At 41.1% G+C, this 18,225-nt stretch overlaps 1 protein-coding gene across 1 annotated transcript in view; it reads left to right on the top strand.

Annotated features, from left to right (window-relative positions):
* Mybpc1 (myosin binding protein C, slow type) overlaps positions 1–11,307 on the top strand; it is a 53,252-nt gene extending 41,945 nt beyond the window's left edge. Inside the window, exons 22-26 of the mRNA XM_028783035.1 lie at positions 847–986; positions 3,339–3,498; positions 4,569–4,705; positions 6,690–6,876; positions 11,032–11,307. Of these exons, the coding sequence (XP_028638868.1) occupies positions 847–986; positions 3,339–3,498; positions 4,569–4,705; positions 6,690–6,876; positions 11,032–11,132 (725 nt within the window). The 3' untranslated portion in view covers positions 11,133–11,307. The remainder of the gene's footprint in view (positions 1–846; positions 987–3,338; positions 3,499–4,568; positions 4,706–6,689; positions 6,877–11,031) is intronic.
* The last annotated feature ends 6,918 nt before the right edge of the window (positions 11,308–18,225 follow it).

The raw sequence follows: 18,225 nt of genomic DNA, 5'->3' as shown, positions 1-18,225 counted from the left end.
GCACCCACACAGCACCCACACAGCACCCACACAGCACCCACACAGCAAGCCAGGTGTAGTCCTGCATGGGCCTAAAAGCCCAGCACTGAGTTGAAAGGAGAGATCCAGATTGTCCTGACTTCCTACCTTCCAGTGAAGCTAACAGACAGTAGCTCTAGGTTCAGAAAGAAGTCAGACTGTTAACCTCAAAGGAGTAAGGTGGATAGAAACACCTGATACCCTCCTCTGGCTTCCACATGTGTGCACCTGCCCATCCCTGACATGTACATACACCCATATGTGCATAGGCCACTCACACACATAAACAAAATTTAAGGGCCCAGAATAGTGGTGCATGCCTGTAATTCTAGCATGTAGAAGGCTAAGGCAAAAAGATGCCAAGTTAAAGATCACATATGTCTAAAGGGTCACACAAAAATTAGGTAATTATCAGTGCTAAGAGAAGCCTTGTTTTCCATCATTTTATTTTATTTTATTTTATTTTATTTTATTTTATTTTATTTTATTTTATTTTATTTTTTATTTTATTTTTGGTTCCAGTCAATTTGCTGGGGACCTGGGGTTCTCTAACTAAAGGGACACTTCCTCTGGGGAACCTGGAGTTCTTTAAACAAAACCTTAAGGGGTCTCCTAAGCTAAGAGGAGTATGAGACTGCTTTATGCCCTTGGCCCTGTCTGAGATCCGCTCAGATGAAGGAAGTACAGGTTGTATGCAGACCCCATGGCAGAGTCTGGAAGTGATGCTCCTTCAGTGGGAAAAAGGACATTTTAAGATATCCTCATGAGGCAGGGTATAGACTGGAAGGGAACATGAATTCACAACGATGGCATGAATCCATCCTACAGACCGCCCAGGCCCACCTCAAACTGTGACTATTGAAGATGTGTGGGGAGAGAATGTTGCTCTAACATGGACACCACCAAAGGATGATGGGAATGCTGCCATCACAGGGTACACCATCCAGAAGGCTGACAAGAAAAGCATGGTAAGTCTGGATTCTGATTCAACATCTGGACCAAGTCAGGCCCATCAGCTGTAATAGGCATGTTGTGAAGTCTCTCTGGTAGAGCCTGCAGGGAACGTGGAAGAGTGATGTAGCTTGGCCAAGAAGGTGGGGCCTTTGGAGTTGAATTAAACCCCAGTGCCTCCACTTAAGTCATGTGTACACGACCAGCCTTTTGACCCCCTTGATCCCCACTTCCTTATCTATAAAATAAAGGTATAAATCCTTATATTGTTTGGTTATTCTGAAGCTGAGACAGTCTAACGGAGGCAGTGAAATGCAAATGGGATTCATTCTTCATTCAATAAATATTCATTATGCAATGCTTTCTCCTTGTGAAATAAACATTACACAGTATGGGTTTAAAGCAATATCTTAAAAAATGGATAGACACCAGGAAAAGAAAGATTCTGAAGGTTATATCGTGTGCTAAGATTCTGAGAAAGAAACCAGCCTGATGTGCTCAAGATACAACCTGGTGGGAATAATGTCTTATTGCAATATACCTTTTACAGATGAGGAATTGGGGCTCAGGAAGAATCAGTGATTTGCTGGTGAACAGAATTTCTGTGCTAAATGCTGAATAAGAATTCCTGTGCTATACCTTCCTACTGTATAGAATCCATATGCTATATCCTCTTACCTTCCTTGTAAGAGATTGATCAATGAATGTTTGGATACACATTGGAATAGAATATTCCTTCTCATAATAAAACATCATAGTGAATGATATAAAGTCTTTCTGCAATACACATTTAGACCTCAGCAAGAACTTAGATCATGAAGTTATACTGGCTTCATAGAAGGGGCTGGTGTGTAGACAACAATCATGTTTTACACTGGTTTTAGCATGGCCATTTTTTTTTCCTGAGTAAGTGCTTCATGAGCATGACAAAATGAGATTTGACATTTCAAGTGACATTTCTTATCTAAACTGAACAGCCTGAGAGATGGGCTGCTGGGTGTCCTAGCAAAAAGGACCTGAACAGCTCAGACTTCTTCCGCAATGCATGATATTCTTAGGCCTTGATCCTGATGTTGGCAGAGAAGCTGAGGCACCAGGCTCTGTAGAGGCCCCCTCTGTAGTCTGCATATTCTCTTAGCCCATCATACTTTTATAACACCTTACTCTGAAGCAGTCCCACCAAGTCCAGCTGGGCCGGGACTTTCCATGTGAGGTCTGCCTGGTGACCCGTGCCTAGTCCCTATGTCTCTCTTGCATCTCAGCTGTAGCAGCCTGAAGGACCAGAAGGTGTTTATTCTACCAACACTTCTTCAAAAGGACAAGCTCACCTCTGGCTCCAGCATTCACCCACATCCTCAGGGCCTCCCAACTATGTCATTTCTATTATGAGGACTCAAACATTCACTTTTTTGTCTTTTTGCTATGTGTTAAACACTGTTGTATCTGCTGGGACAGAGAGAGAGAGAGAGAGAGAGAGAGAGAGAACACCTATTCCTACTATTCCTACTCATCAGTCAAGGCAAGATTAAAGCCATAAAACCATATGATAAGCCAATATAAAAAAAAGTTAGGATAAAGGTTTGCATAAAGAGTTTTGTAAATAAATGAATGGAATGCTTTTCTGGTGTCAAATTATCCAAAACCTATAGATAAAGAGGGACTTGAAAATTCTTGGTGTGGGGAGCACTATATCAAGTGTCTTAACCTACTCATTCACTCATCCATTAAATAGTCAATATTTACTTTGTGTATTGAATCTACCAGGTGCCAGGTACCATCATAGGGGCTGTGAGGTGGGACGAAAAGGTTGGTTTTGTGTTAACGGTGCATCCACTGGAGTTGGGAGAGCAAACAAGTAAATAAATTGCGTGTGTGTGTGTGAATTTAAGGGTTATGAGAAAAAAACATCCAGGCTAAAGACATAAAGAATAACCAAAATGGCACAAATTATACAGCAAGAGAAATAGGCAGGGTAGAGGTGATAGCTAAAAGTAATCTAGATTACTAAACAAATATATTGGATACTATTAATTTTTCTCTAGTTATTTAGCTTCCTCTATTACTCTTAACAATAAACTATCACTTAAATTCTATAATAATATTTTGTCCCACAAAAGATTGATAAATCACTGGGTGGATATGTAGATGACAAAAATTATTCACTTATGAAAAATATTAAAATAATAGTAATGTGAATCTAAGGCATAAAGACTAAATTGCAAAAACTGTAGATAAGGTATGTAGTAATAAACGTATATTATCATTGCTCTTCATATAAACATTAGTGCTTTTTTAAATCAATAACCCATTCCTTTTGTTCCAATCATTAGGTGATTTTCATCAAATTATAATCATTTTGTCCCCTTCAGGAATGGTTCACTGTCATTGAGCATTACCACCGAACCAACGCCACCATTACCGAGCTAGTCATAGGAAATGAATACTACTTTCGGGTCTTTGCTGAAAACATGTGTGGTCTTAGCGAGGACGCGACAATGACGAAGGAGAGTGCAGTGATTGCCAAGGATGGTGAGTTGGGAGTGGAGCGACATTTAGAAACTTTGTTGGACTCGTGGGGAGAGAATTAAAGAGATGGGAAGAAAGGGAGTGAGGGTGAGCATGCTGGGAAATCAGGGTAATTCTATTCAAGTAAAATTTCAACTCTACAGGTAAATTGTTCTCTAGGGGATGATACTATTATAGAGCTTAGAAATTTAACTCATTTCAGTTTCTGGTTGCTGGGTCTATACATGGTAAATGTCACACAGATAGGGAAAAATGGCGCATTTCTTGGTTTTCTGGTTTTTGACACCTTCAATGTAGCATTTACATGAGATTTGCTCTAAAAGAGCAGGAGCTGAATTCTATAATTTCATTGACTCGCTCTCAAGGCCTGCAAATGATTTATTAGCTAGCCTGTATAAGACACAACATCTGGAATTTTATTTAGCAGTAAGCCTAGATTAGGTGGTTGTGACCTACTCTAACTTCCATCCCAGTCATGTCCCTTGATACTTACTGAGTCTCACGGGGTTATTTCTGCTCCATCAGGTTGCCCTAGGGGGTACTTCGTACTTCTGGTCCATCTCCTCTCATGGCCACCACCTCCTCTATCTCCTTTCTCCTCCTCTCTTCTCTCACCTCCTCCTCCATAGTCTCTCTTGAAAATCCCTTACACAACCAATAGCTTTAAAGTGGGGAGCAAGATTTACAGAACAAAGGCTGGTATAGAAGAGAATACACTCATCTGAGGGCCACCGGATCTTGGGGTTCAGAATTTAGCATGTGTGTTCACAGCACCAGACCAACCCCCAACAAAGTCCTTCTCTGTAATTTCCACCTTAGTACTTATCTTCGGTCAAGAAACTCAGAAAGACAAACCACATCCGTTCTGTACTAGGTTTAGTGTCTCCTAACCACTTTAGCTTCTGCCTCAGGTGTGGCCTGCTCTGTGAGTGTCCCCATCAGAATAAATGCCATGTGACATTTGCTCGTGCTTTTCTGAGAAGGAAGTTTTACTCATGAGTAAAGGATGCTAAGAATAACACACTCCCAAGCTGACTTCTATTTTTAAACATCTTTTAATACTCATTTTTAAGGTAAGATCTATAAAAATCCAGTGTACGAAGACTTCGATTTCACAGAGGCCCCCATGTTTACTCAGCCTTTGGTTAACACCTATGCCATCGCTGGTTACAATGCCACCCTGAACTGCAGCGTCCGAGGAAATCCCAAGGTACCATGAATTATTTAATTCCTAAGGTACAGTTGATTACTTAAATTGAAGAACTGAATTCCAAAGCCTCTCTTTTCTATTGGCCATATTATGCAGGCAAGTGAGAAGATGAACAGGCCTTCCAGATAAACAGGCCTTCCAGCTCCTATTTGTGTCTTTCTAGGGTTGGGGAGTGAAGAAAGATGGAATTTCTAGATAAATATTTAAATGTAGTAAAAAACGTGGTATACGTCTTTGTTATCTAGTGGATAGCTGCAGAAGAAACAAAACCACACAGCAGAAGGAAGAGGGGAGCAGATGGGATGTGGTTCACCTGGTGGACCTCCTTCCTGAAAAGGGGGTGGTGATAGTGTTCAGCTGCGTGCCTTGAACATACACACTCTTGATCCTTCTGTTGTTTCCAGATCTTTAAACATGATCTACAGGTTTATGCTATGAGTTCATAGTAGGGAGTGTGTATTGCTGGTGCACAGTGTGATTTGATGTTTATCAAAAGCTCTGTAACACACTCAGTAGTCACCTGAGAACTCAGGGCAGAATCTAAACTGGACTCTGCTAAAGTGGGGATGTCAAAACCAACTAAGGACACTCTGAAATGTTTTCAAGTTTCATCTTGTTGGTGTTTAAAAGTAACTGTTAGCAGAAGTTGTCCATAGTTCTCTGTATCCCTGGGTAGCACCCAGGGAAAGTACTCTGGAGTTTTGAAAACTCTGATAGAATGAAATACAGTAACAGTGGCCTATTATCTTGGGTAGAATGGGGGATGTCAAAGGGAGAAGCCAGAAGGAACATGGGAGGAAGGTGCTGCTGCATTTTGTGTGAACGGATGTGGATATGCTGCGGGTCCCTCCACCTGGCGATGAGGAAATGTTAACACCACACACACACACACACACACACACACACACACACACACACACACACACCGTGAAGGCTCAGGCTGCTGCTCTCAGCTGGGTAGTCTCAGCATGGAAATACTACACACCACACTTCAGGAATAGCACTGCAGGGGTGAGGGTGGAGTGCAGGGGTGGGGGTAGGGTAGTAAAAACCAAGGCCCCAGAGCCTCCAGGAATGTTGCCATTGGAGAGGTGTAAGGAAGGAGAACAACAGGTCAAAGGTAGAAAATGCTCCCACTCTGGGGTCTGAGACAGACAAAGTAATAAATGCTATCCACAACAAGGAGCGTCTGAGAGATCGTGTCTCTGAGAGATCGTGTCAAGGATGGGTATGTTTACAGAGGGAAGGAGGAAGTAGGAAAATGGGGGAGATCAATGCCTAAAATGTAGACCAAGGGTCAACTCATAGAGACCCACCTTCCTGAGTAACTAGTCTGTTGCTGATCTTGTGTTATTTGGTCAGAACTGATCTTGTACCCCTAGATGGTGAGATGGTGGACAGATGTTAGAGGGGAGGGGAAGCAGGGGCGGGAGTCGTACAACCCATAAAGAATTAGAGATAATCTGAAGACCCTGTCACCTTTTAGGTATTCTCTGAAAAACTATGCAGCAATGCAGTCTCTGTTATAAACTCCTAGCACAAACCTGTAGATCGAATTTTAACATCCGGATACAACCGATGAATCCAGAATGCGTATGTTCAAGGCACACAGTGTGACGTGACATGACGTGACGTGCATACTGTGCAACAGTTTTCACAACCATCACGCCTACAAGCACAGTTACAAGACAACAGAGGCATAGAGCTCATTGTCTTATAATTGAACACCCTGTGCCCATGTAGATTAATGTGGAAGGCAACTCAATCCATCTGTGAAGAATCCCAGCTTGCCTCCTTAGAGCCCCGCACATTTGGTCTCTTGTTAATGAAATAGAACTGAATTTGAGACAAACAGGAACAAAGCAGCTGCCCTTCTTAGACACCCGTTCTTTCTAACCCATGCTTTTAAATCCCATCGCTGGGTCTCCTGATATGGTCCATACGTCATAGGCTTTGACTTGACTTTCTTCAATCTGAACTTCAGCCCAAAATCACCTGGATGAAAAACAAAGTGGCCATTGTGGATGACCCAAGATACAGAATGTTCAGCAACCAAGGAGTCTGCACCCTGGAGATCCGCAAGCCTAGTCCTTATGACGGAGGCACGTACTGCTGCAAAGCAGTCAACGACCTCGGGACAGTGGAGATTGAATGCAAACTGGAGGTGAAAGGTATGGTAGCTAAGAGCTCGTCCTTAGGCTTAAGTTAAAGGATGTGTCCTAGAGAACCTCAGAATGCAAAACCCAGACAAGATGTGGTGACTGGGCTGAATTGGTGGGGACAGACAAGACACCTGTATTCATGCTTGTTAAGATTCCTGACTATTTGGGTTAACTTGCTTTAGTAGATTTTAAAATTCTTGTTAATTAAAGGAATGTTAATTTCAGTGAATGTAAATGAATAGCATTGTGAGAATGAAGTAAAAAACAGTATTGCTTTGGTGACACAGGCCATCTGCAAATGGACGCCTAGTTAAGAGCTTATCTACCGAAACCAAAGTGAAGGAAGTCACACCATTTGCAGTAATCTGTGAAACTACATATACATACACATATACCTTTACCTACACATATATATGTAAATATACATATATACATTCATATACTAAAGAATTTTTATAGGTCTATATTCCATTTAAGAAATGTCACAACTAATGCAAGCCAAAACAAACCACATAAGCATTTATATAGGAAAAAAATTCACAAAAATTGTCATCTTAAACACGTTTCGTATTAATTGACAGTTGTTTATCCTAAAGTTTTCTTAACAACTAAATCTACTTTGGGATGCCGCGAGATATCAGACAACATGATTACGATGTCTTTTCTCTCATTCTTTATTTTATTTCTATCCTCCAATAACCAAAATATTTTATTTTCCCTGTCTATGATGAGACAATTAGAATCTAAAACTTTCAAAGATGGCTTTTTAAGTACGCACCTTATAGTCACAATAAACATCCAAGATATTTTTAAAAGAATTTTTTCCTCCTCATTTTGGTCTAAATAGAGTATAAGAAACTTCTTGAACAATGACATGCTCTCATAATGGTTCTTCCTCTTCTGGAGTATAGCCTTCCTCTTATGTTTAGTATACGATAATTCAGAATTGAGTGATGACAGATATTTCTATGCTGTAAACACAGGGCCTATGATATTCATAAAAAAAATTCCTGTTGAGAAAGCCCTTACAAATGTAACCACTACACTTAGCTGCTTTCTTAGCATTAAGTGATGATTTAGGCCACATTCATAAGTTCTCTGGTTTCTAAGCTTCTAGCTTTACATCAAGGCATTATTGATATTATCAAGGTATCATTGATAAATTTCTGTCATCCAAAAGTAAAACAGGATAACAAATCATTGAAAATTCCTACCTTGAAAATAATGAAATGTTAAGGGCATAAAATGATAGTCTCCTGAGTGATTCGGTATTTGGAGCCTTCTACACGAACAAGCGATATTATGCATGCAAATGTTTTGCAGCTCTGAGTAATCTTCTAGTAAACAGTAAAGACTGGGTTTTATAATGAGAACAATGTATTCTTCCGTAAAATCATAATAAGGTATCAACTGTAATTTCTCTCTTAATATAAGCTTTTGATCCTAAAAACAAAACTGAGACTGTTTATCGTCAGATTGTTTTCTCACAAGGGGTTACTTAAATGAGTTAAGCTATGTATTAAAAGGTAAGAATGTTAACTGAGAATAAATAAATACAGTACAAATATTCTAATTCTGCAGTGATATATCAAGGAGTAAATACCCCTGGACAGCCAGTCTCCCTGGAGGGGCAGCAACAGGTTCAAAAAGCTCACACCCCACTGGATACTTCCATTTTCCGTTCCATTCCTCTTACATGAAAACGTACTTTGCATGTAAAGCTTGACTTTCCTTGGTTGCTTTTATCTGTATTTCTTAGAAGCTCATGGCATACAGGGTATATGCCATGAACGAGGAAGGCAAATTATCCAAGAACAGTAATTAATGTAAAGCCTGTATCTTTTATCAGAAGACTTAAGTACCAGACCAGATCTCCCTGTAAAGTCAGAAAGCTACATTTGAGGAAACCTTCATTTTTACATACGACTATCAAAAAATAAATGAATAGAACAAAAGCCCTTTGGAAACAAGGACATTGACTTAATGTTTTTATTTTTTCAAATGGATAGAGATATGTGGGTCCTTGAGAATAGTTTTACAGCATAGGGACTTTATATCCATGATGGGACTTTGAAAAGGGGCACCGTAAGTCGAAGAGAGCCCACTATGTGCATTGTTGGTGGAGGATACAAAGATGGGTGTAACACTTGGAAAGTCTCATATGTAAGATTTTTTTCCCATTGCAAATTCACTGGAAGAATATCTATCCTGCTCCTCTATTGGGCAGTTTGGAAATCTTTATGGTGTCCCAATAATTTCATATGTTTATAAACTTGAAAGAAAGGAAACCTTTAGGGCCCTATGCAAAAAGTGTTACACATAAAAAGCTCTATTATATGCATATACATACCACTTGAAAGAGCTAATTAAGAGCTCCTTGGGGGCTAGGCAAACAACCTGAATTAAACTCTAACGTAGATCTGTACCTGAATTTATAGTATGTGCTTTCTGAATTTAGAGATAATGGTAGCCCTGAGGAGAACATAAAATATCAGAGTTCTTCCTCTGAAGTCCTAGCACAGTCACCAGGGAGCTTGAGTTTAAGGCTTGATGTAGGCTAGTTCCATATCATCCGTCCCAACTAGAATATTAGAAAATATACTAGTTTAATATTTATACTTGATAATTTTGCCTTTTGGAATTCCAACATATATATATGAACACTAACATTGTTAAACATTGCCTATGTTTTTCTTTTGTTGAAAAACACGATATATATATGTTGTAGGGTATTTTTTTTTAAGCTAACGGTTTGGAATCTCTTACCATGAATATTCACTAGTCAGATTAGCTTTGCCACCTATTCTAGCAAAGCGGTGATGCATATTATTAATTTTTTATGTATTAATGATCCTCTTGAAGTGACACCCTTCACTCTATTTTCCTTTTGCCCTTCACCTGACTAAGGATTAATGACGTCACCTCACCATTGTGACCATAATTTGACCTTCAACGTATACTCAACTTTGATGTCAGCACTTGATTAATGCTTACGACGTCTCTCTTTTCTTTCTCTCTCTCCCTTAGTTGTAGCACAGTAAGGATTTTTGAGTGTATATTGTCACCCAAGGTAAGCTTTCATATGGCTTTAGCATATGAAGCTTATGAATGTCATAAGCCATACCAAGCCTGTGGAGTATGGCATGATTTTCGTTCCGTAACCCAATGGAAATAGAACCTGCTAACTGTCCTCGTTTCATTTGTATTTCTGGATCTTGAAACTAACATCCACTACTGATCCGTCACACCCATTTCTTCTTGACATGCAGCAAGTTCTTGAATGCGGCAGAGCATGACTCAGAGCATTTGATGTAGATGAAAATGAATGAATGAGCCCTATGCATTCTGAATTCTTTGCATCAAGGAATGGACCTGTATATAAGTGGCATCATTTCTACCGATATGTGACGTGGTTGGTTGGTTTTTTTTTTGGAGAATGAGTTTCTCAACTTTGCATTGAAGGAGTTTTAAGAATGTTCAAACAGCATGCTGCTTTTGTCTGGTCTCGAAGTTTTTAGTAAGTGAGGCATTTATTAAAGGACAGTGCAGAGTTCTGGCTTTGTGGGTTTTTTTTTTTTTCTTGAATGACACTCTGAGGTTTGGTTGTTTTGTTTTTTAATATAACACGAATTCAGAAGGTAGGTATGAAATACTAGTTGGCATTTCATTCTCAGAAGGTATTAGTTGTAGATTTTGTAGTTTATAAATGGCCAAAGTTAAAGTGAATATTTTTTTCTTCTCCAGTAGGCTTGAATCACAATGTTCTGTGCTTAATTAAAAAGAATGTTAAGAAATGGCTCTGCTGTTGACTTACAGACTTTCAGTCAGAACCTTTCCATCACACATGGAGGGCTCCTCAAACCTCTCAAAGAGCAATGCACTTTCCAGCGGGTGGAGATTTAAACCAAGATTGAATAACAGTAGAGGAATAAATTACTATGAGTCTGCCAGGAACTTGTATTTTTTTCCCCTGAGATACTAAGAACATTATATTCCAAATGCATTAGAACCAGGAGAAGATTTCAAGTAGGGTCTGTGTGAGTCCTTGTAGCTAACAAGAACAAAAACAACCCCATTTGTAGGTAGCTAGCTCAGGAGTGTTCTCTCCGTCATCTTTCACCTAGCTGCTTTTAACGTTCCCTTTCTCCATTTTGTCTTCTCTAGGTGGGCTGTCCTTCTGCAGACTCCTCCTGCAGGGTGTACCTCCAAACATAATTGATTCATATTTGCGAGACTTACATTCTAGCAATCCTGAGGAATACTGAGGGCTGGGCATTGCCTCTATATGCACTACTGCTTTGAAATTTGATTGGAAACAGAAAGCACTTTCTGGTTTTCTCCCAGGCCCCCCACGTGTGCTCATTTTCTCTCCTCCTAACCTTGAAGAAAGAAAAAAAATATTGTTTGCACAGATTGCTTAATTAAAAATTGCAAACAAAATCTCGTGTCATCATACTTTGTTCCTATGGTCTTGCCTGGCTCACTATACCTTAGTAAAAGCCAACTGTAGAATAAGGAAAAGCCATTATTTCAATTGGTAATAGCTTCTCCAAAGGCTTCTCTCTCCCAGAGTAAAGAAATCACAATAACGGAATCACAATACCCCATAATGGGATCCTGAAAAATCCATCTCTCTTGATTACCCTTTTGCTATGTGCTCCAGGCTGGTCTCAAAGTCTAGGTGGTTGTTATGCAACTGGGAATTTCAAGAGAAAACTACTTTATAGTTAAACTTTTTTTTTTTCCTGTTCCGAGTGCTTGGTAATCTTCCTTCCTGGGTATCAGTTACAATTTGTTACTAACTTTGCTCTTATGCCTTTAACCACTCCAAAAATAATGATTGTCTCTAGGCAACCCACTAGGCTCCACAGAGTAGTTCTAGACACCTTGTGGGCGCTAACACTTTTACATGCTCAAGTTTTCTATATTCAAAATATCATAGTATTTGCCTTAATCTACATGCTTTCTTCTGTATATTTCAAATCACCTCTGGATTACTACAATACAAAACAAGCCAAATATATATATAAATGTTAAATAGTTGTTATACTGCGGTTCAGGGTATTCTGACAAGGGGCGGGGAGGACTTTCTCGCCTCCAATGTTCAGCAAACACAATTTTCTTTGAATATTTTCACTCTCCTAGCAGCTGAATCAGGAACATGAAGAGCTGACTGTTGTAATGCACAGTCCTTAGGCAGACATCTGCATTTGTTGGTGTTAAGGGTCTGGTCTTGAATACATTTTTAAAAAGAAGAGGCTTTTACACCTATAGTGGTGTCTGGTCTACACCTAAGACTTTCAGATTCCTGAATACACTGGCCAGCCTCTTCAGTCAGGAGCTTTTAAAGGTGAAGAACACAAGTTACATTGTGTCTATGCACAAGCAGAAGGCCATCTGGGCAAAGCAAACTTTTGTTTACAGAAGGGGAACCAGCAGGTTTGTTAAAGTTGTACAAGACCAGGCTGAGTGCAAAAACTCACCCTTAGCAGGCCCGTAACATTTGGAAGTCCAGCTTTGCTCTGTAGTTCTATTAAGTCCAGAGATTTTTAAAGCTATCCATCATGAAGCTATCCATCGACATAACGTGAGCCAATTCATTAGGAAAGCTATCGGAACATTAACGACTCAGGCATTTTGCACAAATGAAGTCTGGCTCATTCAGAAACACGTGTAGACTAGAACTCCTTGTATACACCAAGTAAACGACAATGTAGCAAAGCTACATTGGGCCTGTGGTCACAGCAGCTGGGCTGGCTGCCTGTGGAGAATACTGGCTGACTGATTTTGCTGAGTCACAGTCAAGCACGTGAGGGCAGATAGTCTCTCTACACCGTGCAGCTTTCTCCCAGTCTCTTTCCCCACTCATAACCTCCTTAACTGTATCTGAAGGGAGCGATGCAAACATGGCTCTGGCAGGCCTCGCCCTTCTCCCCCATTCCCTCTGCCTTGATAAGAATCTGCAGACTACTTCCCCAAAGCTGGCCCCAAAGGTCTATTCCCTTGTTTAGCCAGTTCGTCCTCCTGAGACTGGCTACCAAGGTCCAGCTGTCAAAGTAGTCAAGTCCAGCAATCCGAAGCCCTCTTTGGCTCACCTAATTAATATGCCAAATCAAAATGAAACACCTTCTCCTAACACGGGGTTTTCCATTTTTCCTTTATAAACTGCCATTTTCCTATGGGCCACGTCTTTCTCCTCTCTAACCTGAGGCAGGCCTTTCTCTGCCATGACAAATATCCCTTCCTCGTCTCTCTTGCCTTCTATTTCCTGTCTCTTATTCCTGCTCTTTGTCCCTCTGGGACAAATACATTTCGTTTGTGCTGAGAACTTAGTCTTGTGTCTTCAGCTAGACACCAGTCCCTTGAATATCTTTTACTCAATAATGTTACTTCTCTATATTGTTTGGGTCCGAGAATCGCCAAATAGTATGTGAAAGCAAAGAGTGTTTTATTCAGCTGAATTTCCTGCATGCAGGGGTCTCCCCATTTGGGAATGGAGACACCTAGTGGACTCGAAGGCCCAGCTTTTATTGTCATTTGGGTTAATTCCAGGAAGGGGTATGTGCCCTTTTACCTCGATTGGTTAGCTCTATCTCTAGGGGTCTGACTGATTCTACAATTGGTTAGGCTCTGGAGACTTCCCAGGGGGTTGCTCACTCATTCTAGCTACCTCTTCTTACTTCAGGCCAGATGTCAAGGTGTCCTCAGATTGGCTGCCCAAGGCTGTGGTTGGCTGACCACAGGTTTATAGATCCAGGTTCTCATTTCTGGGAAGCAGAAACTTAGGCCTAGTCTTCGAAACTGCCAGTTTGCAACCTGTCATGGAGTCAGCCTGGCTTTGTCTGACTCAGCCCTCAGTCCTTAGACTTTGCAGAACTCCAAGAAAGAAAAAGGCTATTTTGAAACTCTGAACAACAAAAATGTCAGAAAGTTGCTGCCATCAGTTTTTTTTTCTATAACTTTGCTATAATTAGGTTTAAATGTCACTCCATTAAAGAAAAATTATGACAAGAATTTACTAGATTTGGGGGGGTGGCGACGACAAGAATTCATTTAAAAATTTGAAAGATCATACTTATTAGTTTTAAAGGCCTAATAAAGGCTTTGTCTAAGTTAACATGGAAATAGTAAAAAGTTCTAAGAAATGTTGAAATGAGATAATATGTTCTTAACTATTCACTTTGAAGTTGAGGTTGGAAACAAGACTCAGTTCAGCCACTGAGTTATTGATAGCCTTCTCTGCACATGATGTCGGCTCAGAACTTACAAACTTAAGGTTCATATAAACAGGGAGGGTATAGAGTGCATATATGGAATCGAAGTTGGATAATGTGTTTATATATTTGTTAGAATTAATGTACAGGACAAGGTATGTTGCTTTCTTTTTCTGGAGCAAATGTGACTCTGAGTTTCCTAGTTACCAGGGGAACTGAAAAATCCTCTGACCTGTGTGGAGATAAAGCCAAAGGTTCTCTGGTCAGCTGTGCTCTTTCCTGGCGCTTAGGACAAAGAATAAAGGAAAGTCCTCTGGTCTTTAATCCACACTGGTGATTGCATGGCTTATTAAAAGCAAGCCATTGTAAGAAGTGTGACACCAGGTTATTCCGGCCTGGACGGCTATGGCTTCCGCATTGTATTAGGATCTCCAAAGACACAGAGCCAATAAAATTAGTAGATAGATTAGATTGTTAGACTGGATAGATAAATGAGTGAATTCTATGAAGAGACTGAGACTAAAAGCATTGGTTTTGAATTACAGCGACTCGGCATGCATAGTTTTCTGTTTACGAGGTGGACACCTGGGAAACTCGACAGTATAGTTGAAAGCCTGGGAATAGGAAGGCTGGTGGGATAGATTCCATCCTGCATTGGAAAGCCAGAGAGCCAGGAGTTCCTAGAGTCCTTCCTGGAGGATGTCCAACCACACGGAGACGGCTGTCTGCTTTACTCAGCCTACCCATTCAAATTCTAAGATGTGTTTAAAACACTGGAAATGTTACCTAAGAATCTCTGTGGCATTATGATGCCCAACTGTGGCAGGATATTTGATCGAACTGTGAACCCCGAGATTGTGTTATTTACTGTGGTGTGGCTCAGCCTTAGCACAAACTTACAATCCAAGAACTTTCTGCTTTAATATTGCAAACAGGATTAAATAAAGTCCACCGTAGGTTGAAAGGCAGAGTAAGCAACCAGTTGACAGGAGATGAACATAGGATTATTAAGAAAAAAACAAAAACAAAAACAAAGAGTTAGAGGGAGTCAGGAAGACGGATAGAGAGACACACAGGAAGTACAAGGGAGGGACATTGAGCTGGAAGGAGGTATTTTGAGCTGAGCGTGGGAAAAGGGCATTGCTGCTGGGACATTGGCCAAGGAGGAATGTCAGCTGGGAGCTTTCTCTGCCTCTCAGAGCTAACATGCTTTCATCCCAGCATCTGGCTCCTGAGTCTTCTTTGGTAGAACTGAATGATTTGAGATTTTGTTCAAAACAAAACACACCCAGTTCCATTACCATACAAAATTGACTGCCATAGCCTGTCACATGTTAATTTTATGTGTGTTCCTTTGGAAAGATTATGACATTTCTGCTACTCAGTAGAATTTGCCAGAAAGGACCTCCAAATTTTCTAGAGTTTCACTCTGGGATTCTCAAGGCATAGATAGATAGCTTCCTCTACAGGTCAGGGGGTCCTCGAATCCATGCAGACATTCCTGCTGGCAATGCTTCTCATGACCCCTTTTTTCTTATAGAGTATATTTCTTGGGTCTATTTCTTGGGACTTTTCTCTGGATGCAAATTCACACAAGAGTACCTCATAGCCAACATACTCACTCCAAGGACAAAAGTTTGACCTAGAGTCACCTGTGTGCCAGGAAGCTGGGGACAGAGATGTGACTAGAATTTGGCCGGAGATTTGAGCACCAGAGCCCTTCGAGTGTGGTTACATATAACAGTTGACTAAAATAAATGACACCTGTTGTGGCCCCTTATTTATGTGAGCTCCAGTTAGTCAGTCTTCTTGCATCAAAGATTCAGGTTCCTGCTACAAGACTTTGTAAAAATCCTTCACAATTAAATGTCGATAAGAGATTAGAGAGGAAAAAAAAAAAAGGCCGGGCAGTGGTGGCGACTTTAATCCCAGCACTCGGGAGGCAGAGGCAGGCGGATTTCTGAGTTCGAGGCCAGCCTGGTCTACAGAGTGAGTTCCAGGACAGCCAGGACTACACAGAGAAACCCTTTCTCGAACCCCCCCCCAAAAAAAGAGAGAGATTAGAGAGACAGATTCTAAGAGTTGCCAGTGCTTTCTTAAAGTTGTCTGGTGATCTCTCTGTGTTCCCAGAGGTACTGCCTGAACAATGAAGTTACAATGGACAAGCTACCAGAACATATGTAGAACTAGGACACAACAGTGCATAGAGCATTGGGTGACTCAAATATGTCATTCAGGGAACACTGTCCCACTCCTATGATCCTACATATCTACCTTTTCTCCTGAACCAATATTGACATTACTTCAGTTTCCCAAGGCAAGTGATTCATGCCCGGCTTCCTTCTTCCTTCACCTGCATTCTAATCTTGCCCAGGAAAACATCTAAGATATTACATACTAAACTCTACATGCTAGCCTAAATTTTTAAAGTTAATTAAAACGAGTAAGTCGAGCTCACCCACAGCTCCGCTGCAAGGAAAAAATTTGTAAATTGTAAGGCAACCTTCTTGGAGAATTATGATAAAGGGTCATTGGAAGGGAGCCATGTTTCAAAATAAACCGTCATATGACCATCTGGGAGATTCCAGGGATGAAGGAACCAAGAAACTGTCTTCTGCGGGTCACTGAATGGGATGCCTCTTCCAGCCCACTGGATGTCCACTGGGGCCACGGTGAATTCAGTTCCTATTTCTGCACTGGAAGGTGCCATTGAGAGATGACCGCAGGGGTGACCGCCTGCGGGGGTGATAGTGAGGAGAACCCTTTAGCTAGGGCTATTTTTATTCTCTTCCTAGCTGCTCATAGCCAGAGCACCACACAACATCCCTACAGCAGGAGCAGTCCAGTGAGCTTTCCTAAGTCAGTTCACGCTTTCAAGTCCTCCTAGTGACAAACACCAACTGTGGCCAAATCCATCTCTGAATAATTCCTCCTTTAAGAAGTTAAGCTCCGAGAGAGAGAGAGAGAGAGAGAGAGAGAGAGAGAGTTTTTAACAGCCAACAGCACACAGAAATGCTCTCCAGCAGGAGGAGGGGGAAGGACAGATTAATGCTCTTGCTATTTGCACAGAGGGAAGGGCACTCAAGAGCCTCCAGAGAAACAAAGCCAGAAATAATGTTGCCAGGCAAGGAACTGAAAGAGGAAAGAACAGAAAAGAAAGAGGCTCTTGTCCACCTGCCATACAAGCATTAACCCAGCCATGGCTTCTTAACCCTTTCCGGCAGGGGAACTCATCTTTGCGAGTATCTGTGAAGACCTATCTTCACCTGTCCTGACTTAGTCAAAACAAATTACCAACAACATATGCACTTTTTAATATTGAGACATTGCCCTTCGCAGATATTCCAACGGACGTCGGTTTTCTTCACACATATTGTCAATGTGCTGAAGGTTTCCTAGCCTGAGAGGCGAAGTGTTATCGCAGAAAAAATTTCAACTACCACCATAACCCAGGTCTCCAAAATAGACAGCCATTGTTCTACAAGTAGATTATGTAACTGGTACAGTATATGTCTTTTAAATATGTGTAAAATTAAAAAAAAAACAGAATAAAATATAAAAATTTAAATACTTGTGTCTTTCTTCTATCTAAATCTTTAGTGTCTTAAAAAGATCAGGATTGGTTGCTGGGCGGTGGTGGTGCACGGCTTTAATTCTCCACTGGAAGCAGAGGCAGGTGGCCTACATAGTGAGTTCCAGGACAGCCAGGGCTACATGGACAAACTTCTGTCCTGAAAAACCAAAACAACCAACAACAAACCCCCAAAACATCAGCACTGGGAAAAACAGAGTCTAGTTGTTTTTTATCTAGAAGTCTTCTCTCTTTATCCCCTCCAGCTGCGGCCTAAGGGACTCGCTCAGAGTGGCATCTCCACTAGATCTAAGGCAAGGAGCTCGGACCCTTCATTACAAAGGGTGACTTGATGACCCCACCTGGCCACCTGGGACGTCTCAGAAATGAACATCCTCAGCTGCTTCCGCAGACTTACAAATTTACAAATCTGCATTTCAGTGAGATTCTCCAGTGACCTCTATTCCCATTCAAGGGGGCAGGTGGGAGGGCAGGCTTCAGCACTTTATCTAATTTTGTGTACTGATATGTACAAGGAGTCTCTCCCTCTCCCTCTCCCTCTCCCTCTCCCTC

This window comes from Grammomys surdaster, unplaced genomic scaffold (genome assembly GCF_004785775.1).
Source record: "Grammomys surdaster isolate TR1022 unplaced genomic scaffold, NIH_TR_1.0 958, whole genome shotgun sequence".
NCBI classification, from domain to species: Eukaryota; Metazoa; Chordata; class Mammalia; order Rodentia; family Muridae; genus Grammomys; species Grammomys surdaster.
The sequence above is the reverse complement of the archived record's forward strand: the minus strand, read 5'-3'. Positions and strand labels throughout refer to the sequence as shown.